This window comes from Syngnathoides biaculeatus, chromosome 7 (assembly GCF_019802595.1).
Source record: "Syngnathoides biaculeatus isolate LvHL_M chromosome 7, ASM1980259v1, whole genome shotgun sequence".
In the NCBI taxonomy this organism is placed as follows: domain Eukaryota; kingdom Metazoa; phylum Chordata; class Actinopteri; order Syngnathiformes; family Syngnathidae; genus Syngnathoides; species Syngnathoides biaculeatus.
Genome location: NC_084646.1, coordinates 25,550,243 through 25,576,725, shown reverse-complemented (window position 1 = coordinate 25,576,725; position 26,483 = coordinate 25,550,243). Strand labels below are relative to the sequence as shown.

The 26,483-nt window shown below is 40.0% G+C and overlaps 1 protein-coding gene and 1 long non-coding RNA gene across 3 annotated transcripts in view; one reads left to right on the top strand and one right to left on the bottom strand.

Moving 5' to 3' along the window:
• The window catches only part of LOC133503855 (collagen alpha-1(XXIV) chain), a 145,335-nt gene that overhangs the window by 30,224 nt on the left and 88,628 nt on the right, over positions 1-26,483 (top strand). For both annotated transcript variants that reach the window (XM_061825822.1, XM_061825821.1), the window contains exons 4-12: positions 1,030-1,083; positions 9,109-9,162; positions 13,515-13,568; positions 13,996-14,049; positions 19,776-19,820; positions 20,287-20,340; positions 20,735-20,779; positions 23,371-23,424; positions 25,557-25,601. In XM_061825822.1, coding sequence (XP_061681806.1) covers positions 1,030-1,083; positions 9,109-9,162; positions 13,515-13,568; positions 13,996-14,049; positions 19,776-19,820; positions 20,287-20,340; positions 20,735-20,779; positions 23,371-23,424; positions 25,557-25,601 — 459 coding nt within the window. The remainder of the gene's footprint in view (positions 1-1,029; positions 1,084-9,108; positions 9,163-13,514; positions 13,569-13,995; positions 14,050-19,775; positions 19,821-20,286; positions 20,341-20,734; positions 20,780-23,370; positions 23,425-25,556; positions 25,602-26,483) is intronic.
• LOC133503204 (uncharacterized) lies at positions 3,464-7,972 on the bottom strand. Its single transcript, XR_009795678.1, has 3 exons — positions 7,933-7,972; positions 6,297-6,359; positions 3,464-3,764 (listed from the first exon to the last, which is right to left on the bottom strand). It is a non-coding gene; the product is annotated as an uncharacterized LOC133503204 (long non-coding RNA).

The following is a 26,483-nucleotide window of genomic DNA, read 5'->3' as shown; positions in this document are numbered from 1 at the left end:
TTTCGATGAATGCTCATGTTTGTTGGGCACAGTTTTACGCCAGATGCCCTTCTTGACACAACCCTCTGCATTTATCCGGGCTTGGGACCGACCTACAGTTTGCACTGGTTTGTGCCCCCATAGGGCTGCAGATTAAAATTAAAGGAATTTAATGAACAAAAATGATTGTCTAATGCGTGCATGCAGGGATGTCAGATTTTTGTGAGTTATACCAGAGCTTTCGACTACTCCAAGCTCAGAGGACCAGTGATTCCTGACCTTTTTTTGAACCACGGGACATCTCTTCCATTTGAAAATCTCATGGCACACCAAGAAAAAGAAAAAATCACATAAAGTGGATACACAAGTTAATTATACATTTTCTACCATCTAAGAAAAGAGTATTTAAGTGTTCTGTCTGTCTTTATATGCAGCTGCTATAGATAGATGATGAAATATATATATTTTGCCCATTAAATGAAATTTGATAATTTCCCTTGGGATACCGAAAGAGCTCTGATGACACAATGGTTGAGGATCACTGTCATAGAAAGTACGTGTATCAATATCTGTATCCATTTTGCATTTTTAAATTTTGTTTCAATTTAAGAAATATTTTGTCTGCCTTTCCTATTCAATGTTTGTATGCTAGTTGGTAATGACAAATGTGAACTCAAATGATTACATCATTTCGGGATCTGTAGTAGTATTGTGAAAGCATTGTTTGCCTTTGGTTTACATCTTTTACCACAACTTAATTCTCTCCTGTTCCTTACAATGCAAAAATTTATTTTCATTCATCCAAAAGTCTTCCCCTAGCAGTCTGTCCTTTGGATTGTAACCTCGACTTGCAGCTGAGAACCTCACAAAATAGCTTTTAGCTGAACACAGGCTCCCGTCTTTAAGCCTGTCGGCTCTTACATAAATATTGCACATACTCACTGTGGAGGCTGGGACAGTCAACTACGTGTTATTGCTTGCCATTAACATACTCTTAACCCTTTTCTGTTTTCCCCTTCTGTGCTCTCTCTCTCCCTTTCTCTCATCTAGGGTCCTCCTGGTCCCCCTGGTTTACCTGGTCCTCAAGGAGCAAGAGGCTCTCGGGTGAGTAACACTGAGTCAAAGGTTTGACCATATTGCTACATGTCAAAACCCTCCATTAACAAATTTAATAATACATTTATTTCTAGTTTTATCTTATCACTTTACTGTATCCCTACTGCATGCATTAAACTGCAAAAAAGCAAAAACAAACGAGATTTTTCCATGAATGAATGCATGCAGCCAAGGAAGTACCAGTGTGAAGTTTGGGGGTTCTCCAAGGTTGGATTTACACTGTAGTTCAGGATGCCCAATTGCAATTTAATGCCAATCCATATAGTACATGTAGGCACTACAATATTACAATTTAAGCATACATTTCAAGCGACGCATAGCCAAAAACACACATGCATGTACACGCATACATACTTATATACGGGCAGCACGGTAGGGCAGCTGTAAAGCGTTGGCCTCACAGTTCTTAGGTCCGGGGATCAAATCCCGGCCCCGCCTATGTTGAATTTGTATGTTCTCCCCGTGCCTGCGTGAGTTTTCTCTGGGCACTCCAGTTTACCCCCTACGTGCCAAAAACATGCACTAATTGAAGACTCTAAATTGCCCCTAGGTGTGATTGTGATTGCAACCGTTGTTTGTCTCCATGTGCTCTCCAATTGACATGCAACCAGTTCAGGGTGTACACTGCCTCCTGCCCAATGACCTCTGGGATTGACTCCAGCATTCCCGCTACTCTCGTGAGGATAAGCGGCACAGAAAGTGTGTATGCGTGTGTGTGTATATATAAAACATCAAGAAATGGCTGTTTTTTTTTAAATCAGCATCTCGATGGGTTTAACAGCAATTCCATTCTTGTGTCTGTTGAGTTACAATAAAACCACCACACCTTATTCTACTTAATGGGGTATTTATTCAGTCAGCACCAAAACCAAATCTTGTTTAACTATTAAAATACAAAAAACAATGCTGTGGTCATCACTACCCTCTTGCAGTTGGACCAGCTGGATGACAAAAACATTGCTCGTAATATAACTCCTTCCAAGCACAAGTAGACACAAGTGGTTCTCTTTAACAGCTGGTTTATTGCCTAGACTTTCCCCTCAAATCCACTTCTGTGAATGTGCACAAGATACAGAATGATAGTAGATTACCTCAACACAAAGAGTAAAATCATGCACAGCAGGAATACAACAAAATAAAGTGAAATTCTTAATACCATGTTGGCTGTGTGTTATACAAAGTGAATAAAAAATGGTCTTCTGTGTTCTAAGTGGTTTTACAGTTGGCAGTTAGCAAAATGGAGCACCCCATGTCTATTCTCTGGGCAAGTGACGATGATTATGCAGAAGAGCATTTATTTGTTCTGTCTCTCATTATATGCCCCTGCCATAGATAGATGAACAACAATAAATTATTTGTTGTAAATAATATTTTGCCCATTAAGTGAAATTTGATAATCTCCCTGGGGATACCAAGAAACATCATGACACACTGTGCCACGGCACACTGGTTGGGAATCACTGTTACATAGTCGCCAGTGCCCCATTCATTACTATCAAGTTACCCTCGAAGCCACGTTGTCTCCAGTGAGAGTTCACAAAACTACGTCGTATCATGCACACTGCAGAGTCGGGTGGCGGTGTTGTTCAGATTAACATCTGTGTGTGTCTTTAAAAGGTCAAGACATTGCTTTTTTTTGATTTCCTCATTTTTTTGAAAACTTAAAAAAAACATTGCCAAGCTGTTCTGTAAATTGAGGCATCCAGAGAAGACCCCTTTTCAGGTTGTAGCCATTGTTAAGCACAGTTCGCTCACAACTCAACAGGACAGCCAAATGAAATAACATTTCAATGATACTTATTTCATGGGGGAGGAAACCCGTTCTGGAAAGTATACGCCCTAGCCACGTGACGTCACGACTTGTTTTAGCAAAGTAACAACCTTCTGTATGTGTCTTTCAAGGAACAGAACTTTAGTTGTGAGTTTACTTCTCTCATTAAACTGAGTGTAATTAAGGGTCCATATTACTTTTCTTAACCTGCAATCTGCCCCTGGGTAAACTTCTGATACTTTGGCCAACATCCTTTCATTTTTTTGGTGCCAGGTATTTTTTTAGAACATTAACCATCACATTTCTTTTCTTATTCTGTCAATTTTTTTCTCGATTGCAGTTTCAGAATATTCTTTTTTCCAGCAAGTCCAAAACACATTCACTGAATGGTGAACTCTTCGCCACTAGTTTTTATGATACAGGTCTTCCCTAACAAAATCTCCAGGTAGGCCCAGAAGTGTTGTGGAATTAATGGTAAGAAATCATTTGGAGTCAACCGCTCAGGTCCTGATATATCATTCAAGTGTTTGGCAGTGGTTTGGCATCTACTGTTGATGGGAGCCACAACCTCATACATAAGTCCTTAAGGAGATACTGTCAAGCCTTTGTGCAGAGTGGTCGAGAACAGCTGTGGCAAGACTATGAAAAATCTGTCTCTCCTAGACAATGTCCATGTGACTCTCTGCTGGTGGGCTCATAAGGAGTTCACATTCAAGAGCCTTAATGGTTTTTTGCTTCAGTCCCTTCATGAGATCGGCAAACTCATTCTTCCACCAATAAAATTGGTACCTTGGTCACAATGTTAACAGTTCGAAATTTCCTTTTATGACAATGAATGTCACAATGCCTTGATAAATGCATCAGTTGTCATGTGCTCAATCATTTATGGTGTGTGGCCCTGAAACACAGACAAAGGAGTAAAAGATTACATGTTTTGGGAATTTTCCTTCCATCTTTAACATTAAGTCGACCAAAATAGTATATGCCTGTTTGGGTGAAAGGACTAGTACTTTCCATTTTATCCTCAGGAAAGTCACCCATTCTCTGTTCTTCAAGAGCACTTCTATTTTTTGAACACTTGACACATTTGAAAACATGAGTCGGGGCAGCACTGCTGCATCCTTGACTCCACCATCCATTTCCTTGGTGCAGATTTTTTTTTTCTGAAAACATATCTGATATATGGCAGTTCGTTGGGGGTATTGCTGGCTGCTTCAAGCGGAAGCAGTGTCACTTGGATTAAGAGTCCTTCCACCTAGGGGATTCCCTTTTCATCCAAGAAGGGGTTTCATTTTATATATCTTACAGCAGGGTTGCTCAATGTGTCGATCGCGATTGACCAATCGATCGCTGAGGTACCTTTGGTCGATCGTGTGACGGCATGCCAAAAAAAAAGAAAAAAAGACATCAAGCTATCATCCATCTCGTTGTTTGATTTAAGTGTGGCGGATACATTGATCGCACGCACATAAAGGTGCATTCTAACAAGTTGGCCTCCTATTTACGGTCTCTCTTGCTTTCTCCACGGCAGTCGCGGCGATCTTTCGGAAAGGCAGCACAATATTCTTCCTTTCTTGGTTTCCACCACATGGGTTTTCTACTCTACCTTTGTCTTCTTAATTTTTCTCCCCACCACAAGGGTCATCCTACACACCACCATCCCATGCTGTCAAAGTACACTCTCCTCTACCACTACCTTTCAGTCAGTTACAGATTACAACGTCTGCACAAAATGTAAACCTACTGCATGCTTCTACCTCAGCTCTTCTAGGTCAGCATAGGTTCCTGCCTCTTCTGGAAAAAGGTGTTCACTACTGCCATTTTCATCCTTTTGCCAAAGGCCAGCACAATTTGTCCCTCAAATTTCCTTTCCTGGATGCCATACTTACCAATCACTTCTTTGTTGCCCCACTTTCCTTCACCAAAATGTCCATTACAATCTGCACCAAGCACAACTCTCTCTGTTTGGGATGCTCAGAACTACTTCATATAGTTCCTTCCACTCTAGGTCACAGCCTACCTGCGGGGCATAGCCGCAAATCACATTGTACATTACACGCTCAATTTCAAGTTTCAGCCTCATCACTCGATCTCATATTCTTTTCACCTCCAAGACATTATTAGCCAGCCTTCCTTTAAAATAACTTGTACTCCATTTCTCTTCCCATCCACTCCATGGTAAAATCATTTAAACCTTGCTCCTGAACTTCTAGCCTTTCTACCTTTGCAATTGCATTCTTAGATGCACAATATATAAACCTAATCATCATGTCAACCAACCCCTGAGCTTTTCCTGTCATAGTCCCAACATTCAAAGTCTACTCTCAGTTGAAGGCACTGTGCATTCCTCTTCTTCTTTTGCCGAAGAATCTGCTTTCTTCCTCTTCGTTGTCTTTGACTCACAGTAACTGAATTTCCACCAACGCTCTGCAGGTAAACTGTGAATAACTTAAACACATCTTTGTAAATCAGAAAAACTATCCATCCCACCATTTTCTTCACCGCTTATCCTCACGAGGGTCGCGGGGAGTGCTGGAGCCTATACCAGCTGTCAACAGGCAGGAGGCAGGGTACACTGAACTGGTTGCCAGCCAATCACAGGGCACATTGAGACAAACAGCCGCACTAACAATCACACCTATGGGCAATTGAGAGTGTCCAATTAATGTTGCATGTTTTTAGAATGTGGGAGGAAACCTGAGTGCCCGGAGGAAACCCACGCAGGCACGGGGAGAACATGCAAACTCCACACAGGTGGGTCCGGGATTGAACCCGGGACCTCAGAACTGTGAGGTCAACACTTTACTAGCTGAGCCACCGTCCCGCGGTGAAAAACTAATAACTTCAGATTTTTTTTCCTTTGGTATGTTCATTTTTTTTTTTTTTTATTTTAGGTAATAGATGTAATTTGGTTGAGTTTTTACATTTACTTGCGAGCTCAAAATTGAGATGAACACGTTTTATAGTAGCAGTGAACTCAATTTAAGTCACTTCACCACTTTAACTATTGAACATTTCATCAAATGTGAGAGGTTTCAAGCTTTTGAATGCAATTTTTAGTTGACGTTTATCGTCAAACTAGGGATAAAACAACATTGCAAGTGTATGTAAAAGAACCTCATCTTTGCCTTAGGAAAGGCCACACCAACATGATAACAAACCCCAGGTGGTCACCCAAGAGAAATGTAAAAATCCACTATCCACCGTATGACTAGAGTCACCAGGTCCCCAACTGGCAACCGTTATCCCTGTACCATGATTGTGCATGGTGGGGTGAGGCGAGACGATCACAGGGTAATAATGATCCATGACCGTCAACCCTACCCAGGCCAACCGCCTCCCCAAAGAATGTGTGAATATATTTCGTGTATTGAAAATATTGATGTGAAAAGCATGGCAGGCCAGAGAGCAGGCCAGAGTGCTGGGATACCTGGGTTTCTTTCCCATGCCGATACTGCCTTCCACTACACATGGGTGTATGCTGTGTTAAAACCTGCAGGGCAGAGAAGTGGGAAAGAAATCAGACAGGAAACCACCCCAGAACATGCTTCCCCAACATGCCTAGTGTCAGTTCTCAGGGGACTCTGAATGAGACGGAAATGTGTCCACTGTGAGAATTATGTGCAGTCTGAGTACTACAAATGTGCAGAGTGTGTAAAGTAAGAGGTTGGACCAGTAGCAGAACTTGAAAAGAAAGACTGAGCTGCAGCATTTTGATTGAGCTGTTTTATGCTCTTTTTGGGGAGTCCAGTCAGAAGATCATTACAATAGTCAAATCTACTTGAGAAAGAAGCATGGATTAACTTCTCCTGGTTTGCTTTACACATGCAAGACTTCAAGACCTGTAGAGGGAAATATAACTGAAAAAAACAGGTTCCATGGCTTCAGTGAAGAGCAAGCCTGGGTTTTATGCAGCATCTTTACATATGTGCAGGAATGTAGCATATTTATAGCGTGTTTGTTAGCGTGTGTCTAAGTGTGTGAGCCTGTGATTCTTTATCTTTCAGGGTGTCTGTGTATGGGTGTCTGAATGTGCATGTGTGTATTTTAAATCTTGGATACTTGAAGTTTGAGGAAGGAATTAGCTTAGGTGCCATGAGAGTTAATGTTCTTGAGGTAATACATTAATGTAGTTCTAGTTTAGCACAAAAACTTTAAACAACAGTATCAGAAAACTATAAAAATACAAATATACAGTATATCTCCCTTCGCTGAGGTGATAAGGCCTTCTGCATGTAAGAAGCATGGCTGTAGCCCATTGCAATTGTAGATGATGTATCGTGACAAAGAGGAAAAAAGATTGAGAGCAATAGTAATCTCCTCCAAGATATGTTTGACAAAAGAAAATAGTGAAGGAATAATACAATGGCGACATGGTGGGGCAACTAGTTAGAGCTTTAACCTCACAGTTCTGACGGACTGAGTTTCAAATCCTGGCCCCGCTTATGTGGAGTTTGCACGTTCTTCCTGTTCCTGCTTAGGTTTTCTCCGGACAGTACGGTTTCCTCCCACATCCCAAAAACATGCATTGATTGGAGACTCTAAATTGCCCTGAGGTGTGATTGTGAGTGTGTCTGTTGTCTTTCTCCATGTGCCCTAGGATTAGCTGGCAACCAGTTCAGGGTGGATCCCAAACTTGTGCACTCATGACTCTTGCGGATAAGCGGCTCGGAAAATAGATGAATGAATGGATAGATGGAATAACACAATGAATGAGATATAAAAAAAATAAAGTGAGCATCTTGAAATATGGCCCTGATTCTGAATGTCTAAAAGTGACTGAATTGCAAATAAAAAAATGATGTAAAATTAGAAAATATATTATTTGTGTCACGAAATAATTTAGACTGGACCCAAGAGCACTCAGAGGCGAAGAGGTTGTGATGAACAGTCATCGAGATGTGCTGGCGACTTGTTGGGGCAGAGAGTGCGTGGTAGTGGCAAAGACAGAAGTCTGAGTTTGTGGCGTGGTAGCAGAAATCCACTTGGCGAGGGACATGGAGGAAACACTGAAAATAAGAAAAAAACAGTGGTCACAACGATGAAAAGGAATTTGCATAGCTTACTTGCAAGTGAAGACCCTTGTAGTGCAAGACAACCATTAATACACTGCCAAGAGTTTTCAGGATCTGGCAGGCTTTTATGCAGGTGATCATGAGGGCTGATTGATAACAGGTGTTCGGCTGAAGTGGAGGTGGTTAAAGAGAGAGAGAGAGAGAGAGAGAGAGAGAGGAGAGAGAGAGAGAGAGATAGAGAGAGAGAGAGAGAGAGAAGAGAGAGAGAGAGAGAGAGAGAGAGAGAGAGAGAGATAGAGAGAGAGAGAGAGAGATGAGAGAGAGAGAGAGAGAGAGCTCCAGCAAATTAACTGCAGAGCACAGTTCATGACCATTTGAAGCATTTAACAGTGAGTGTAAGTATGAAATATAAATCACATTTAAACACTTAAGAGTAACCACTGAGCTTTTTTGATCTCAGAATGAAATGAATGAAAAATAAAAAAGTCAATTTTCCTCCTTTATGTACCACATTGATTTTAGCTTTTAGCTAATGTGTCACATTATATACAGCCACCTTTACATAGAAATTAACATATGTGTCACAAGGGTATATGTTATTGTTAACCAATTAAAAAAATATTTGGATATTAATCTGGATTCGTATTTGGCCCTTGTTTGGGCGGCCACCTGCAGAACAAGTTAAACCTAAATCTGATCTGTACCGTAGCCAAATATTTCTTTGTAAAATGTAATGACAGATATAGTTATCTGTTTTATTCAATAACTGATGTCAATGACAAGTTTCTTAACTGAACCTGTAATATCACCCCACCAGGATGTTTTCAAAAATATGCCTCAATCATGCCTTCATATAGCACCTTCTTCTTCTTCTTTTCCGTTCGCCTTGTTCCGTTAGGGGTCACCACATCGTGTCATCTCAGATGAACGCGCATTTGTTTGGCAAAGTTTTACGCCGGATGCCCTTCCTGATGCAACCCCTCTGCATTTTAGCTGGAGAGAGAAGCAGCACCTGGTATTCCCAGGCGGTCTCCCATCCGAGTACTAACCAGGGTCAAACCCGCTTAACTTCCGAGATCTGACTAGATTGGGCGTTGTCAGGGTATCATGACCGTAAACCCCTTCATGAAGCAGCTAATATTCATTAATGAATCAATACTTTGCTGTTATCTGTCACTAAATATAAAATTGAGTGTGTTTACCATGTTCTCTCTCTAACTGTTTCAGGGTCCCAATGGTTCACCAGGAAAGCCAGGAATAGTAGGACCTCCAGGACCCAAGGTGAGTGGCCACTTCTTATTGTGGTCAATTGTTGTTTTTTATATGAATGGACAGTCTTCTGCTTGGTACCTGGAGTGAGACAGATTGGTTTCCTCCAAATCAGGCCACCTCTTCATCAATTTTGCAATACAAGTGTAATTAAATAGAGTAGTTTTTAAAATTTTGTTCCTTGTGCAAATAATAGCTTTCTACATACATGATGGGAATAATGAGAACTTTTTTTTTATCATCACATGAAAGTGTTACTAGGGGACGTTCACCAACATTTCACAGAGTGACCTGTCAATCAACATTTAGAGAGGAGAGCAAAGTCATTAACTGACAAATTACAGGATGTTGCAACAGCCTGAGGAGGTGTTTGACATCATCTTTGATGTCAATCAACTGAGTAAATTTCTTGACCAGGCTGTTAACTGTCTGAATGTAATTATGTTTATTCATTAAATATAGTGTCATGTACTTTGGACCATAGAGGATCACTTCACATAAGTGTGATAAGTAGTCAGTTTTCAAATGAGGAATTAATATTTAGGTTGTGATTTTTATGATTATGAAGACAAATTGCAGAAGGCATGTAGTAAGAGCCAGAATAACAGTATTAACAGTATTTACTGTAAGGCTGCTAGTGAATGTAAAATGACAGGAGCATGTCTCCTTTCAACACATAATCTACACTACCATATGGTGTATCTGTAAGTCAGTAGAAAAATTGAACACAACAATATGCACACTTCAGTAACGTGATCCACAATGTGTCCAAATACTGCATACAGTATACTCAAACGGGGGGAATCCTTTTCCCTCCCATAATACACTGGAGTTGCTTCACCAATGGGACACGGCAATATACATCTGGAAATTCTGAATGCATACAAATGTACTGATATTTTTTCCCTAAAATTAGGCACAATGAAAGCCAGTCGACTGAGTGTGAATTAATTATATGGACAGGCATTTTCAGTTGCTGATTTGCATCCATTTTTTGTACAGCTTTTTTGAAAAAGAGTTTTTTTTTTAACTTTTATGCTCATCACCTTGGGCACTCTTATTTAGACAGTTACACACACATTAAGAAAATATGTAATATGAGTGATCAAGCTAGCACTTAATTGCCATTAAGCTCATTTTTCTATATGGAGGGTTGGGTACCAAGTGTTTGCCAAATGCAGAAAGATCCATGAAAACCTGGGAATTTATTCAATCTGGCTTTGGGCTAGAGACTGAGACCTGAGCTGACTTGGACTCCTAATCAGCCAGTAGCAGGACAAAGCACAATAAAATAGCAACATTGATGATTTTTAAGACAAGATCTTTTGCAGCCATAGCTTTACAGCCAATCTTAATTTGTTGATTAGTTTAAAGGACCTATACCACTGGAGCTCCTGAGAAGACGTTGTAGTGTGGTCATGCAATTATCCATGGGCTTTAGGCTGATGACAGTATTTTACTAAATGGAAACAGTTACTGCAACGAAGACATTCCATTTAAAATACAGCAGAGTCTTTGTGCCTCACAGTGTTTGTAAACAATTAAAACCAGCCACCAGAGACGTTGACAAGAGGCGTGATAATGAGGCAGCATATTTGCACTTCAAGTGTAGCAGACATCGCTCATCGTCATCACCAAATAAAATACATTCAAAGTACAGTGAAGAAAATAAGTATTTGAACACCCTGCTAAATTGCAAGTTCTCCCAGTTAGAAATCAATTTTCATCATAGGTGCATGTCCACAGTGAGAGAGATGATCTAAAAACAAAAATCCAGAAATCACAATATATGATTTTTTTTAATGATTTATTTGTGTGATGCAGCTGCAAATAAGTATTTGAACACCTGTCTATCAGCTAGAATTCTGACCCTCAAAGACCTGTTAGTCCGCTTTTGAAAGTCCTCCTCCACTCCATGTATTATCCTGAATCAGATGCACCTGCGTGAGGTCATTAGCGGCATAAAAACACCTGTCCACCCCATACAATCAGTAAGACTCAAACTTGACACATGGCCAAGACCAAAGAGCTGTCCAAAGACACCAGAAACAAAATGTTATGACTCCGCACGGCTGGAAAGGGCTACGGAGAAATTGCCAAGGAGCTTGGTGAAAAAAGGTCCACTGTTGGAACAATCAATAGAAAAGGGAAGAACCTAAACATGACGGTCAATCTCAATTGGAGTGGACGCAAGATATCACCTCATGGGGTCTCAATGATCCTTAGAAAGGTGAGCCCAGGACGACACTCACAGGACTTGGTCAATGACCTGAAAAGAGCTGGGACCACCATTTCCAAGGTGACTGTTGGTAATACACTAAGACGTCATGGTTTGAAATCATGCATGGCACGGAAGGTTCCCCTGCTTAAACCAGCACATGTCAAGGCTTGTCTTAAGTTTTCCTATGACCATTTGGATGATACAGAGGAGTCATGGGGGAAGGTTTTGTGGTCAATGGAGACCAAAATTGAACTTTTTGGTCATAGTTCCACTAACTGCGTTTGGAAGAAGATGAATGATGAGTTCCATCACAAGAACAGCATCCCTACTATGAAGCATGGGGGTGGTACCATCATGCTTTGGGGGTGTTTTTCTGCACATGGGACAGGAGGACTGCACTGTATTAAGGACAGGATGTCCGCGACCATGTATTGTGAGATTTTGGGGAACAACCTCTTTCCCTCAGTCAGAGCCTTGAAGATGGGTCCTGGCTGGGTCTTTCAACATGACAATGACCCGAAGCACACAGCCAGGAAAACCAAGGAGTGGCTCCGTAAGAAGCATATCTAGGTTCTGGCATAGCCTAGCCAGTCTCCAGACCTAAACCCTATAGAAAATCTTTGGAGGGAGCTAAAATTCCATGTTTCTCAGCCACAGCCCAGAAAACTGTCTCATCTAGAGATGATCTGTGTGGAGGAGTGGGCCAAAAACCCTCCTGCAGTGTGTAAACCTGGTGAACAACCACAAGAAACCTTTGACCTCTGTAATTGCAAACAAAAGCTATTGTACCAAACGTTAACATTGGTTTTCTCAGGTGTTCAAATACTTATTTGGAGCTATCACACAAATAAATCGTTGAAAAATCATACATTGTGATTTCTGGATTTTTGTTTTTAGATTATCTCTCGCACAGTGGACATGCGCGATGATGAAAATTTCAGACCCTTCCATGATTTCTCAGTGAGAGAACTTGCAATATAGCAGGGTGTTCAAATACTTATTTTCTTCATTGTAGTAGTTCCATCTGCGATACCAGATGTACTCTAAATGGCACATTGATGCAACCCAGTAGGTTGGGGTGATTGTGGCACCTTCTCATCCACATTGTTTATATCCCTGTGACATTAATTGTTTTTGTTTCTTCGCCACCACATTTTTCCATGGAACGTTGTGCTGCCATCTGTATTTGGATACACAGCCAATATCTGGTATTCTAATGCCCCAGTCGTTTGTGATACATTCTCTGATCTGAACTCCCCTGTCTGGGGGCGGAACGAGGGATTGTGGCTGTGCCCCAAAGCAAGAAAATGTATCTGGTCGAAAAATGGAAGAGGTCTTTGAAGTTTATTGTTGCTCACATGTTTTAAGTACCATTTTAAATGTTTTCATGACGTGCTCGGATGACTTAAGATTGGATTCTTCAAAACTCTAAACTCTTCTAAACTCAGCCTGTACGATGTGCCGAAAATTTTCTACCCACACTTTTGTATGCTTCTCTTGCTGTTAGCCAAAAATATGAGAATAGCATGGTTGAAGGTAATCAGGCAAATAGGTGGTGAGGTGTCAAATGTGGTTTAAACAAATCTGAGCAAGCTGAAATTCTCAACATTCATGTCAGAAACAGCTGAGTAAAGAATTACTATAAGTTAAATTTAATTCATCATTGTAAATTTCATCGTAGTTGGGACAATTTTTGTACTCTATGTGCAGTTTCTAACGTGCATGTAATTATTTCCACAACATGATGACTCATGCGGTAGGAAGTGGGCAGATGGGAAAGCTAAAGCCATGGTTTGCGAGAGAACATACACATATGGCCGCAATATTAGGGACACCTGCACTCGCACAGATCCAGTACAACAACGTTCAAAATATCTTCTAATTCTGGAATAATTTAGTTCTGATTTACTCTGTCAGAGAGGTTTTAATTGAAAACCCTCATTTTGATCTATTACTAGCTCTGTGACTGTGAGACTGATGTCAGAAATGCACATTCTGGAAATATGGATGTGATGACCACAATATTAAAAACAGCATCAGATTTTTGGTCAAGATGACTTTGATTTACAAAAATAGACTAGCTTCCCTTCAGTGGCTCTTAAACACATTTTGGCAACCATAACCTTTGACTATGTCATTGTAGGGTGCAAAGGGAGACCCAGGGCTATCTCCAGGTCAAGCTTCACCAGGACAAAGGGTAAGGAATCTGCCATTGCTCACTGTCTAGACTCTTCTTTTCTGTGGCTGTGAGAAGGCTTCTTTTTTTTTTCCTCTGTACTCTCCCTTTTGTCATGTCATCTGTCTTCTTTTCTCAATATTTATATATTTTCCAGTGCAACACAGCTTCACGTCTTCATTTAATTAAGCACCCACAGTGACTTTCCAATGCTTCCAATAGATTATTCTTCTTCCCATAATTTAAGTCTTGACTCCTCCAACCCCAAGACTTAAAATCAGTACTGTCTCAGTTTATCAGAAAGCTATGTAAAATTCCAATCATATGTGTGGTATGTTGAAGCGGGGTTTTCTGACATCAATGCACTTTTGATTCACTCTGATATGTAGTTCTTAAATATTGTAATGATTTTGAAAGTGACACGTTATTTTTATATTTGTTCCAAAAGGGTGATAAAGGTCCACCAGGTCTTGTTGGTTCGGAAGGATTTCCAGGTTTGCAGGTAAGATTCAATCTATTCTCAAATGTAATGAATTAGTTAGAGGTAATATTGATGTATAATTTCCACGACTTCTATCCCTTAATCTAACACATTCGCTACATCGAGTTTTTGGATGCTGTGCTGGCATATACAACATTTTAATTTTACCATTGTCTTTCATAAATTAATTATTGTGGTCTTCCTAAGACCTACTAAGCTTTTAGATGAAGGTCAAACATCATCTGAAAGAGGAATGACACCCACTCTGCTAGAGGTCCAGGTGTCTGTCACAAGCATGAGCTACCATAGCATCCCAGGCCTGCGGGATCGCAAGTAAAAGGTTGGAATTAAAGACCAAATTCAAGTCTAGCATTAGCATCTGTGCATTTGGGGTTTATAGTAAAATATATAGTATTTATTTAGTGGTTTACTGTGTTAATATAAATGATCAGATACGTTTAATTATGCTGCAAAATCGATCGAGAAGGCAGTGACATGGGTGGCATGTGGAGCCGGTAGGAACAGTGAGTATGTCATCACAGCATGTGACTAAAACGGGCAAATCACAAGAGATGAGTTCTGCGACTTTCCTGCATCGCAAATTTTTGAACATGTATGCGGCAGGCTTTGCACAAAGTACACAGAGGAGCTGTGCGGGGCAATGCATAGGTCACGTGATGCAATGCAGGAATTGTTGACCGCAGGACCGCTGAAGTATAAAGTGGCTTTAAGTCATGGACAAGGAGGAAGGGGGGGGGGGGGGATTTATGGTGGCCTGTAAGTGCAGGAGATTACACATATACATACAAACATACATATGCATTGCAGCACATTGATTTCAGAAAAAACAAAACAACATATGAAACGCTTTAACATTTCATAAAACACAAAAACAAACCGTGAAATCATTCAACAATTCAAAAAAATACAAAAACAAAACCGGAGTCAGATCAGAATCAGAACTAGCTTTATTGGCTCAGTATGTAAATATCACACAGGTATTGGTTTCCTGTAGATGGAGACGCCCTAGTATGACATACAAGTTGAGTATGACAGCAGACATACAGTCAATTGACATTAAACATTAAATAAATTTAACTCACACTTGTGCAAAGCATGTAGAGTCTTCTAGCACTTTAAGCAGTTTGAATGCCCAATAGAGCGATAGTCCAGTGCAATGACTATTGTGCGAAGTGTGTCAAGATTTCAAGGAGTGTATGCTATTTAAAGCGATAGTCTGGGACCATGTCGATTGTGCAAATGTCGCAGATACTCCTCAATGGTGCAGATGCTACTCAGGTACAAGAGGCTAATATTGATCAACAACAGATGTGCAGATGGTGCGGAATGGTCAGACTACACAGTGAGTGCATGAATAATCTATCATATATAATACTAATTGCCGCAGCAGAATGTGAACACAAACTCAAGGCAGAAAATTGTCAGCATGTTGCAGTTGAATTGTACGTTAGCTGTTCAATAATTTAATTGCAAAAGGGAAGAAGCTGTTGGAATGCCTGATAGTTTTGGTTTGCATTGTTTGCAAGCGCTTATCCTAGGGGAGGAGCTGAAATAGCATTCTCCAGGTTGTGTCAGCCACACCAAAAGTCTAGCCTCTCAACTTCCTGTTGGAACGCAAACTCATCACTGTCGTTGATGAGGTAGAGGACTATGGCATCATCTGAAAACTTTGGGAGTTTAACAGATGGGTGCGTTGAGGTGCATTTGTTTGTGTAGAGCGAGAAGATCAGCAGGGAGAGGACACAACCTTGGGGTGCTGCGGTGGTGATGGTGCATGTGGATGAGGTGGTGTCCCCGAGCCTCACCTCACTACATTATCCACAGACCTGTTTGCTTGGTAGACAAATTGCAATTGGTCCAGCTGGGGACCTGTGACCATCTTGAGGTGCTCCATCACACGGCCTTCCAAGGTCTTCAGACCACATATGTCAAAGCAACAGGCCTGTAGTGATTCAGACTCAAAATTGAAGGTTTCTTGGGGACCGAGATAATGGTTGATCATTTGAAGCTAGGTACTTCTCACAGTTCCAGAGACCTGCTGAATATCTTTATGAAGACTGGAGAAAGTTGGTCTGCACAGACTTAGAGGCAGGATGCGGTCTGAAGGTCAGGGTGCACTGCTTTGTTAATATTTTTTTTTTAAAGGTGCATCTCATTTCCTGTTCGTAGATGATAACCTCAAAAGTTGGAAGTGTTGGAGTGGTCGGTGGTGCAACTATGTGGGTATGTGAAGTAAAAGTGCCCTTTTTAAATCTGCAGTAAAAGCTGTTCAGATCGTCAGTGAGCCTACTGTTGTTCTCCGCTCTCGGAGATCCTCGCTTGTAATTGGTTAGCGATTGTAATGCATGCTGAACTGATTTGGAGTCATTGGCATCCTTTTTTTTGTTTGCTTTGTGCATTAAGTACTTGTCCGTGTGTAGATTTGAAGTGAATTAAGCAGTGGTCGGAGGAACCTTGGGCGGTGCGGGGAATGGTGTGGTATGCATTATTTACTGTGGTATAGCAGTGATCTAAGAGTTATTTTCCCTGGTTGGACAGTCTACAGTGAAGAAAATAAGTATTTGAACACCCTGCTATATTGCAAGTTCTCCCACTTAGAATTTATGGAGGGTTCTGAAATTTTCCTTGTAGGTGCATGTCCCCTGTGAGAAAGATCATCTAAAAAGAAAAATCCAGAAATCACAATGTATGATTTTTTTTAATGATTTATTTATGGGGCGGCACAGTGGATCAGTTGCTAAAGCGTTGGCCTCACAGTCTGAGGTCCCAGTTCAATCCTGCTTGTGTGGAGTTTGCATGTTCTCCCCGTGCCTGCGTGGGTTTCCTTCCACATTCCAAAAAACATGCAGCATTAATTGGACACTCTAAATTGCCCCTCGGTGTGATTGCTAGTGCGTCTGTTTGTCTCAATGTGCCCTGCGATTGGCTGGAAACCAGTTCAGGGTGTACCCTGCCTCCTGCCCGTTGGCAGCTGGGATAGGCTCTAGCACTCCCCGCGACCCATGTTAGGATGAGCGGATAAGAAAATGGATGGATGGATTTATTTCTGTGATACAACTGCAAATAAGTATTTGAACACCGGAGAAAACCAGTGTTAATATTTGGTACAGTAGCCTTTGTTAGCAATAAAAGAGATCAAAAGTTTCCTGTAGATGTTCACCAGGTTTGCACACACTTCAGGGGGGATTTTGGTCCACTCCTCCACACAGATCTTCTCTAGATCAGACAGGTTTCTGGGCTGTCGCTGAGAAACATGGAATTTCAGCTCCCTCCAAAGATTTTGTATTGGGTTTAGGTCTGGAAACTGGCTAAGCCACGTCAGAACCTTGATATACTTCTTATGGAGCCACTCCTTGGTTTCCTACTCCTTTCCTGGCTGTGTGCTTCAGCAAACACAGTTAGTGGAATTATTGTTCATTATAATTATGACCAAAAAGTTCAATTTTTGGTCTCATCTGATCACAAAACATTCTCCCATGACTTCTCTGAATCATCCAAATGGTCATTGGCAAACTTAAGACGGGCCTTGACATGTGCTGGTTTAAGCAGGGGAACCTTCCATGCCATGCACGATTTCAAACCATGACGTCTTAATGTATTACCGACAGTCACCTTGGAAACGGTGGTCCCAGCTCTTTTCAGGTCATTGACCAAGTCCTGTCGTGTAGTCCTAGGCTGATTCCTCACCTTTCTAAGGATCATTGAGACCCCACGAGGTGATATTTTGCATGGGGCTGCAGTCTGGTTGAGATTGACCATCATGTTTAGCTTCTTCCATTTTCTAATGATTGCTACAACAGTGGACCTTTTTTCTCCAAGCTGCTTGGCAATTTCTCTGTAGCCCTTTCCAGCCATGTGGAGTTGTAGGATTTTGTCTCTGGTGTCTTTAAACAGCTCTTTGGTCTTGTCCATGTTCCAAGTTTGAGTCTTACTGATTGTGTGGGGTGGACAGGTGTCTTTATGCAGGTTATAACAAGGTGTTCAAATACTTATTTTCTTCACTGTAAAGTCTCCTAGAACAATATGGGGTGAGTCTGGGTGTTTTTCTCAATTTTGTTTTTACATTTTCAGCTAGCGTTAGCAGTGCTATGTTCATGGTATCATGGGGTGGAATGTAGAAACCAACAAGAATGAAAGAGGCTAACTCACGTGGACTTTCTGAGGCAAGACTTGCCCCGCCTGAGCATGATTGGCTCCTGCATCCCAGGAAGATTAGGCTACATAGATGAAATGTGACATGCAGCCAAAATTCTGATTGTATATTTGGATGTCCTGAAAAACGAGCCTGTGTAAGCATTTAATGCTGTGTATAAAAAATATTGTGCTTGATCACATTTTTTAAACCATAAAAAAACAAGAGAATAAGAAGATTGCTAAAGAAAGGATGGTGGTGAGAATGAAAGGGAAAGTGTGAATATTTGCAAGGAAGCTTCCGGCTCCATTCATTTTTGAAAGTAACAATTGAGGGAGGCATCTACCTTGCATAAACAAAACTTGAAGACCCTGGTGCCATGTCTTGTAGCCGACAGCAGCTTGAAAGTTTGCTATGTTCTTGTTTCCGCCAGTTCAATGAAGCGACAAGAAGGACATTGTCGACCTCCCTTTTCAATCACTTTTAATGACATTCCAATACTATTGGCACCATATATACGCTACAGTAGCTGCCTGTTAATGGTAGTAAAGAGTTGTCACACAAACACTGAACATGTTACATCAAGTTACAGAGTCACACACACTGTTCTTGTATATTATGGCCAGTGTACTACCATTTTACCTACCAACATCAAGTACTGTAAGAGAGAAAAGATTGCAAGTGACAAAAAATGTATTAAGGTGTTATTTGTGTTTCCAATCAAGGTAAGATTTTTTTTTCCATCATTTTCGTTCAGTTAAACTGGTCAAAATTAATGAACATACAGCCACAAACCTACTGAAGGATTACCGTATATCACATTCTATCATGTTAGCTGCTCAAGTTAAGTTGCTCGACAGGATCCATTAAGCCTTTTTTAAATTAATATCCATCCATCCTTCAATTTTCTTAGCTGGTTCTCCTCACAAGGGTCGTGGGAGTGCTGGAGTCACTCCCAGCTATCAATGGGCAAGCGCAAGGCTACACCCTCAACTGGTTGCAAACCATTCGCAGCACTTAGAATTAGTATCTAAATGATTTTTTTTTTTTTTATTTGTACTTACAGTATAGGAAATGCTAAGGTTGCTCAGAAAAAAACATGTTAAACTTAAACTGAAATATATTCATTTTTTTGCTGTACTGAAAATATTAGTTTGGTGCTCAAAGTGAATTTTGGAAATAAATAAGTTGATTACTAAAAAGAGTGACATGTCCAATATTTTCATGTCCATTCGTATTTGGTTCTTAACTGAGGAAAAATACAATATATCCAAATTCTCAATTATTCACAAGAACCTTTAGCAGGATACAATTGATAGCTGCAGCCCTATATATAATTTTTAAATGCCTCCTATTTTTCAATGTGTAACTTGTCTTATCTGGTGTTGTCTGACGTTTCACAAAAAAAAAAAGCTTAAATAGCATCCACATTTTACCGGATAAAATGTTTCACTTAATGAAACTTCTGTTTGCTATAAACGATATAGCATTTCTTCATGTAGTTTTGGTTGATGACATACAGGTAGAGGGTTAGCACGATTAATATTTTGGAAAATATACAGTTAAAATATATTTGTTTTATTCCATTCTCCAGGGTCCAAGAGGCTATCCAGGACCACCCGGGCTGCCAGGAGAACAAGTAAGTATTAAATCATCCATTTGTTATTATGTTAATTAAACCAAAACTATAGTACAAGACATACTTCAATGTAGTATTAAGCTCGTTCTTTAAATTATCAATTTCAAACACAATGTCAAAGTTGAAATTGGTGCAGTTTGAATCATTTTTTTAAATGATAATGTAGATTTGATGAAGACTTTTTTGTGCCAACCATTATTAAACTTGGTTAAGTAATAATAAAAGGTGTTGATAAAAACTATAGAGCAACAGAAGTTGGTTGAAGAAGTGTAGAAAGGAACACTTAACAGATGGGTTTTTCTTTTGGAGCCTGTCTGGAATGAACAGTGCTTGATTTATTCCAGCTTTGGCAACAGTGGTTTAACTTTGTATTTCTCCTCTTTCACTTTATTCATCCTTCTAATCTACTTATTCACTGTTCACTGTTCATTCATCACCTCACTCTTTCTGTGGTTCTCTGATACAGGGCATACCAGGACTTCCTGGGGAAGCTGGGTCTGCAGGTTACCCTGGCAGGCAGGTGCAGTGAAAAATACCCCAAAAATATGTTTTTTGTTCATCCAGTGTTTTTACTTCTATAGTCCTCTCCAGAGAGTGCCAACCAAAAAGAATGCTACTTTTTTAGCTACTGTATGTACAGTGTAAGCTTCGGAAGAAAGATATGTGCTATCTAATTACCGTAAACCAGTCAAGAATGCAACATTATACACTATAACGTGTGTAGAAATTGATTGATAAATTTGCAACCAAACAATTTTTAAAGTTATTCTATATCAGTCCTGAATAGTTTTTTTTCTATATATTATAATTATTTTGCACAACAGACTGTAAATTGTTCAGATTTGATTCATTATTTGTTTGGGTGCTCCCTAAATACAAAAATGTTCTCATTGCCAGTCTTTCTGTTGTTGCAGGGTGCTGCTGGCCCAGAAGGTAACCCGGGGCCCAAGGGTATTCGTGTAAGTATTAGTAGCGGCTTATATTATGTAGTGCCTCATATTATGTCCGCAGAAACCCCGAATACTTCATTTCCTGAAAGGAAAGTACAGTGTCAGTCCTTCAGTCTCGCTTCAGAAAGCAGTTAGTTTGTGAAACATCGGCTGCAGTCTGGTTGTGGGTGTTCAGTGTCTTGAACACCCTTCAAGATTTCTTTAACAGCAATGGCACCAGATCACAAGATAAAGATGAGATTGGAAAAGAGCATAAAAGGACCTAACAACCTTTTCAAACAGCCAGGCTCTCGCAGCTACCGCCGATGGGGAGGGGGGGGGGTATTGACGATGATGATGATGATGCTCCCAAACTGTTTTAAGGTTTATGTTATGTTGCCTCCTATATTTAAAATACTGTATTGTCTGTGCTTTCATTCTGGATCAGCCTGTACCAAGGTGGAATTTCAAAATTACACACCATCTCATCAGTGCACTTTCTACTTTGGCTTCAGACCAGACCTTTCCCCCTCTGAAAAGAGAAAATCTCATCCAGTTTAACCCCTTTTTCTTCGATTATTCACATATTCCGACAGTCATTGCGTCTTAATACAACAGCATTTCTTTTCTAATTTTCTCCATGTTGAAAAAAAAAATGTCAGAAGTAAACATAAGCATGTCTAGCTTGTCTTTGCTCTACTTTGCCCAGAATGTGTTCCTAACTAAAGCAGCGGTGGTGGACGCTGTCATTATAAAACACATTGATGTGCTACATAAGTATTGTAACATTTGTAATTATGAGTGTACGTCTTTAAGAGCAAGGTGCGGGTGAAAGGTAAAGTAGTAAAAAAAGAGTGTCAAGGAGCACTGGTCGTTGCGAGTGAAAGTTACGTGTGCCGCCTAAAAGAAACCAGTGGCTTCTTCTTTTTTTATAGTACATATGTGAATTGTGCCATTGGATGTAATAAACAGTCATCCCTCACTAATTGAATAACATTGCAAAATGCCACAAACTGAATAGCTGTATGTTAAACTTTGAATTTGCTTTGGATTTAATTTTTTTTTTGCGCGCAACGCAGAATATCTGCGAAGTGACTGCATCAGGGGTGCACAATTGCGGACGTGCGCAGTGTAGAGGGAACGTTGGCTGACGTCTTTTTTTTTTTGGCCGCGTCCCGCGATCGACCAAGAATTTCTTCCGATGGACGCATTGAGCTCCAAATTAACCAAAGCAAAACAATTTCCTCCTTCTTGGATACTGTAGATAATATTCACGTGATGTCACAGAACCCTAGCCAGTCGACATGGCGGCCATTTTGTGAGGCAAACAAACGCAGCTCAGTGAACAAACAAAATTAGCCGACGATATCGCGCATTTCTTTACAATAGAAAAGAAAATAGCAGTGATAGTAAAAAACTAAATAACATTTTACTTTAGTGTTTAAAAGTATGATTTATAAAAAACTTTCCGATACAATTTCCATTGAAGTTCATTATACTATAGCAATACATTTTCACTTAGAGCCAATGTGGAGGCACTGTTACCGTCACATTATCATGATCATGGTTACCAACTTGTCAAGGATGATTATATCGAGCATCAGCCAGCTTTAAAAGGGGGGTTTCAGGATTGATAGAACATAATATTGATTAATAAGCACATTGAATCTAGCCTTATATAAGACAGGTGGAGTCGATTTCTTTAGATTAAGATTTAGAAATCTCTTTTTTTATATCATTATGTGGTTGTTAGGCTTAAGAATCAAGATACTAACCTTTTGCAATGAAGAGAATTTGATCGTTGACAGAACAATGCTGCACATTTTTCATTCATCCACTCACAAAATAGTTGTAGGACTCGAGATTTTTAAGGTTTCATGTCTTTTATGCGTAGGCACTTGCAATACTCACTACATGATTCACAATATCGGGATACATGATATTCGACACAATTTCAGAATCCGTTGAGAATTCCTCCTTCTTCGCCTTGTATGGATTGATTCCGTTAATCAAACAAAGGTTATACTTGTATCTTACCAAAGACTGTTGATCTAAACCTTCTGCATATGTCTTCGTAACAGAACTAACATTTGTGCTACATGAGAACGGGACAAGGAAAAGAAGAAGAAGTCTGACATATTTAATAACGAAATTGTTTATGATGTAAGCTTAATTCTGGGAAGATAAGCGTAAAGAATGGCTGATGCGGTATACGAATGGAAAGTTTGTCCCACAAAATGGTGCTGGCTTGCGAGATCATGTGACACCGTGACATCTGTGTCATGTCACCGTAACTATCTATATTCATGTTAAACATAATTTGTTGTTTCGTCTGTCATGCAGACATGCAAATTCTGTTCTGAATACCCTTGTATGGCACCCTTGGATAGATAGATAGATAGATAGATAGATAGATAGATAGATAGATAGATAGATAGATAGATAGATAGATAGATAGATAGATAGATAGATAGATAGATAGATAGATAGATAGATAGATAGATAGATAGATAGATAGATAGATAGATAGATAGAGATAGATAGATAGATAGATAGATAGATAGATATTCATCATGTTGTGAAGGTTTTGTGACATGACATTGTCATCTGACAATTTCCAGGGTTTCATTGGACTCCCTGGCATAGCTGGGCCACCAGGACTGGAAGGTGAAAAAGTGAGTGATAATTAGTTTCTTAATAACAATTGGAACGTTGTCTTGTGTATTTCTCTTTTTATTGTTTTTTTTTTTTTTTTAATGACAGAGGGTTTAGTTTTATAGCTGGTGCATTCACAGCAGAGTACAAAAACGGGCACATCTTGATCTTTTTTCTTTTTTTTTATCCAAATGCAAGCTTGCTGCATGTGTTTGCCAGTTTGGCAGATCAGTCTGCAACAAGCTCGGGGTACCGGTCCAACAAGGATGTGTCCTTTGACATGTGCCTTGCGCATGTGACAATTTAATGGCAGAAAATCAGTCTATACTTATGCCTACGCGGGCCATGTCCAAGTCCAAACCAGTAGGTAGACTGCTTATCAAAGACAATTTTGGTGAAATTGATCAGGCTCAGGCAGAGAGATTTTGAGGTCCATAGATGTGTGGTACCTGTTAGATGTAATCCATTCATGAATGTAATCACCTGGGCATCCGGGGTGAAAAAACTCATTTTTGTCATGGGCCATATTGCAGTTATGGTTTCCCTCAAAGGGCCGTTATGACTGAGAGACCATAAAAAAATCATAATTTTTTTCATTGTATTTTTTTATTACACACATTTATGAACTAGTTTTGGAATCAGAAATCAAGGATAATGGGTTTTCAATGATTGTTCATGTTTGTTAACAATAAAATGCTCATTATATCTGAATGTTATCATTTTTTATGTATGACAATTTCAAATTATTGTACAAATTTCATAAAAATCATGGAAATTAACAGATGATTTTCCTTTGCGGGTCACATAAAAACATGTGGCAGACCGGATTTGGCCCCCATGCCTTGAGTTTGACATCAGTACTCAAATTTATTGTACTCAAATTTGTTGTAGAAATCAATTTATCTGACCCATTAGTTTTATTATTATTATGTTAGCACGGTGTAGCAACTGGTTAGAGCGTTGGCTTCACAGTTCTTAGGACCAGGGTTCATATCCCGGCTCCACCTGTGTGGAGTTTGCATATTCTCCCCGTGCTTGCGTAGGTTTTCTCCGGGCACTCCAGTTTCCTCCCACATCCCCAAAATATACATTATTTAGAAACGCTAAAATCATCCCTAGGTGTAATTGTGAGTGCAACTGTTGTCTCTCTGTATGTGCTTTGCAATTGGCTGGCAACCAGTTCGTACCCTGCCTCCTGCCAGAAGATGGATGGGATAGGCTCCTGCACTCCCGCGACCCTTGTGAGGATAAGCGGCTCAGAAAATGGATGGATAGGAGCCGTTTTGATTGGAAAGGAGACTGTGACTGATCACATCCCCAACAGTGTAGACGTTCCTCTTTTAGATGAGCTGGGTTTTGCTAATCCACAAAATCACCAACAGTAGGTCTAAGATGCCTCCACGCAGTTCTGCCATGCATCAAAGATTTACACCAGTAACAAATATACAGCTCATAGGCAGGAGTGGAACATCAATGCAAATGACAAAAATTATTTTAATGAATCAGTTAAAATCTAAAAAAAAAAATATTATATTATTTTTTACAACCTCATTAGATCTTAAAAATAATTCTCTAGGTCTCTTTAGATTTCCACTTGGTAAACCTAGAATTAATTTCCATTATTCATATTACGCTAGCGTCTTAAGGAAGTCTTTTTCTCACCCAGGAGTGAATATTTTATGCATTTTTAATGTAACCGGGGTTCAAATCATGCTCTCACCTGTGTGGAGTTTGCATGTTCTCCCCGTGCCTGCGTAGATTTTCTCCCGGTACTCAAGATTCCTCTCACATCTCAAAAACATGCATGGTAGGTTGACTGAAGAATCAAAATGGCCCATAGATGTGAATTTGAGTACCAATTTTGTTTAAATGTGCCCTGCAATTGGCTGGAAACCAGTTCAGGGTGTACCCCGCCTCTCGTCTGAAGGTAGCTGTAATTATCTACAGCATGTCTGTGACCCTAATGAGGATAAGTGATACAGAAAATGTATGGATTTACAATTCATGTTGAACAACTTGTTTGAAAAATGAATATCACTGTTGTGTAAAAATTTATGAAGGAATTAAAACATAGAGAAGGTGCCTTCTTGTTTGATAATTGACTTAATTCATTTTGAAGAACATATTCTGCTTTCTTTATACTCCTTTGTAGGGCATACATGGTCCTTCTGGTAAACCTGGTACTAAAGGAAGACAGGTAATATACATTTATATATAAATATATACATTTATACATATACATTTTTGATTTATGTAGTGCCACTTCTAAACACAATGTCTGTTGGTTTGTGTGTGTTTTGTTATCTTTATTCTTGTGAGGGCAAAATCCACAAACTCCTCAAATGTTCAGGAACTCGGGCATCTGAAAATGAAATGAACTACTGTATTAGGGTGCTTTCTCTATGTACACAATATTTTTGTTGCCTCCATTAAAAATCGAACCCTACTAAAATGTGTCACCACATAACATGTGACATCGCTTTCTTCTCTTTTTGGCTATAGGAATGTAAACAGGAAGAAGGTTTAATGTGCAGACTAGCGAGTAAGAAGCAAATAAAGCAGCACAAATAAACAGAAAATGGAATGCATGTGGCCTAGGCCCAGACTTAGAGTGGCCCCTCGTTAAATAATCTTTTAAAATTATAAAAATGTTTCCTCTACAATGCCTGACTAGTTTTAAGGTTACTCAGGTTGTAGCAGAAGGCAGCCCCTCCGCGATGTGGAAAAGGGATGGGAGGAGCAAATCAGTGCAAACTCAAGGCTGGAAAAATCCTGGATAAATGGAGAGAGTTGCACCAGGAATGGCATCTGACAGAAGACTGGAGCCCCCCCCCCCCCCCCCCCCCGACCCCCCCCCCCCCCGATAATATGAGCATTCATCTGAAGAATTCAGTACCAGATCAGTCATGGCCCAAGTCACAACATCTATCACTGGTTCTGTTAACCTACAGCTCATCTGTGGAAATTCACCTACAGTGGGTCCAAGATGAAGGAGGTGGAAATTGGGTTCATCGGCAGAAAGTAAGGAAAGCACAGACCTATAATTGAATATGGGGACTTAGATTGTTGGGACTCTGAC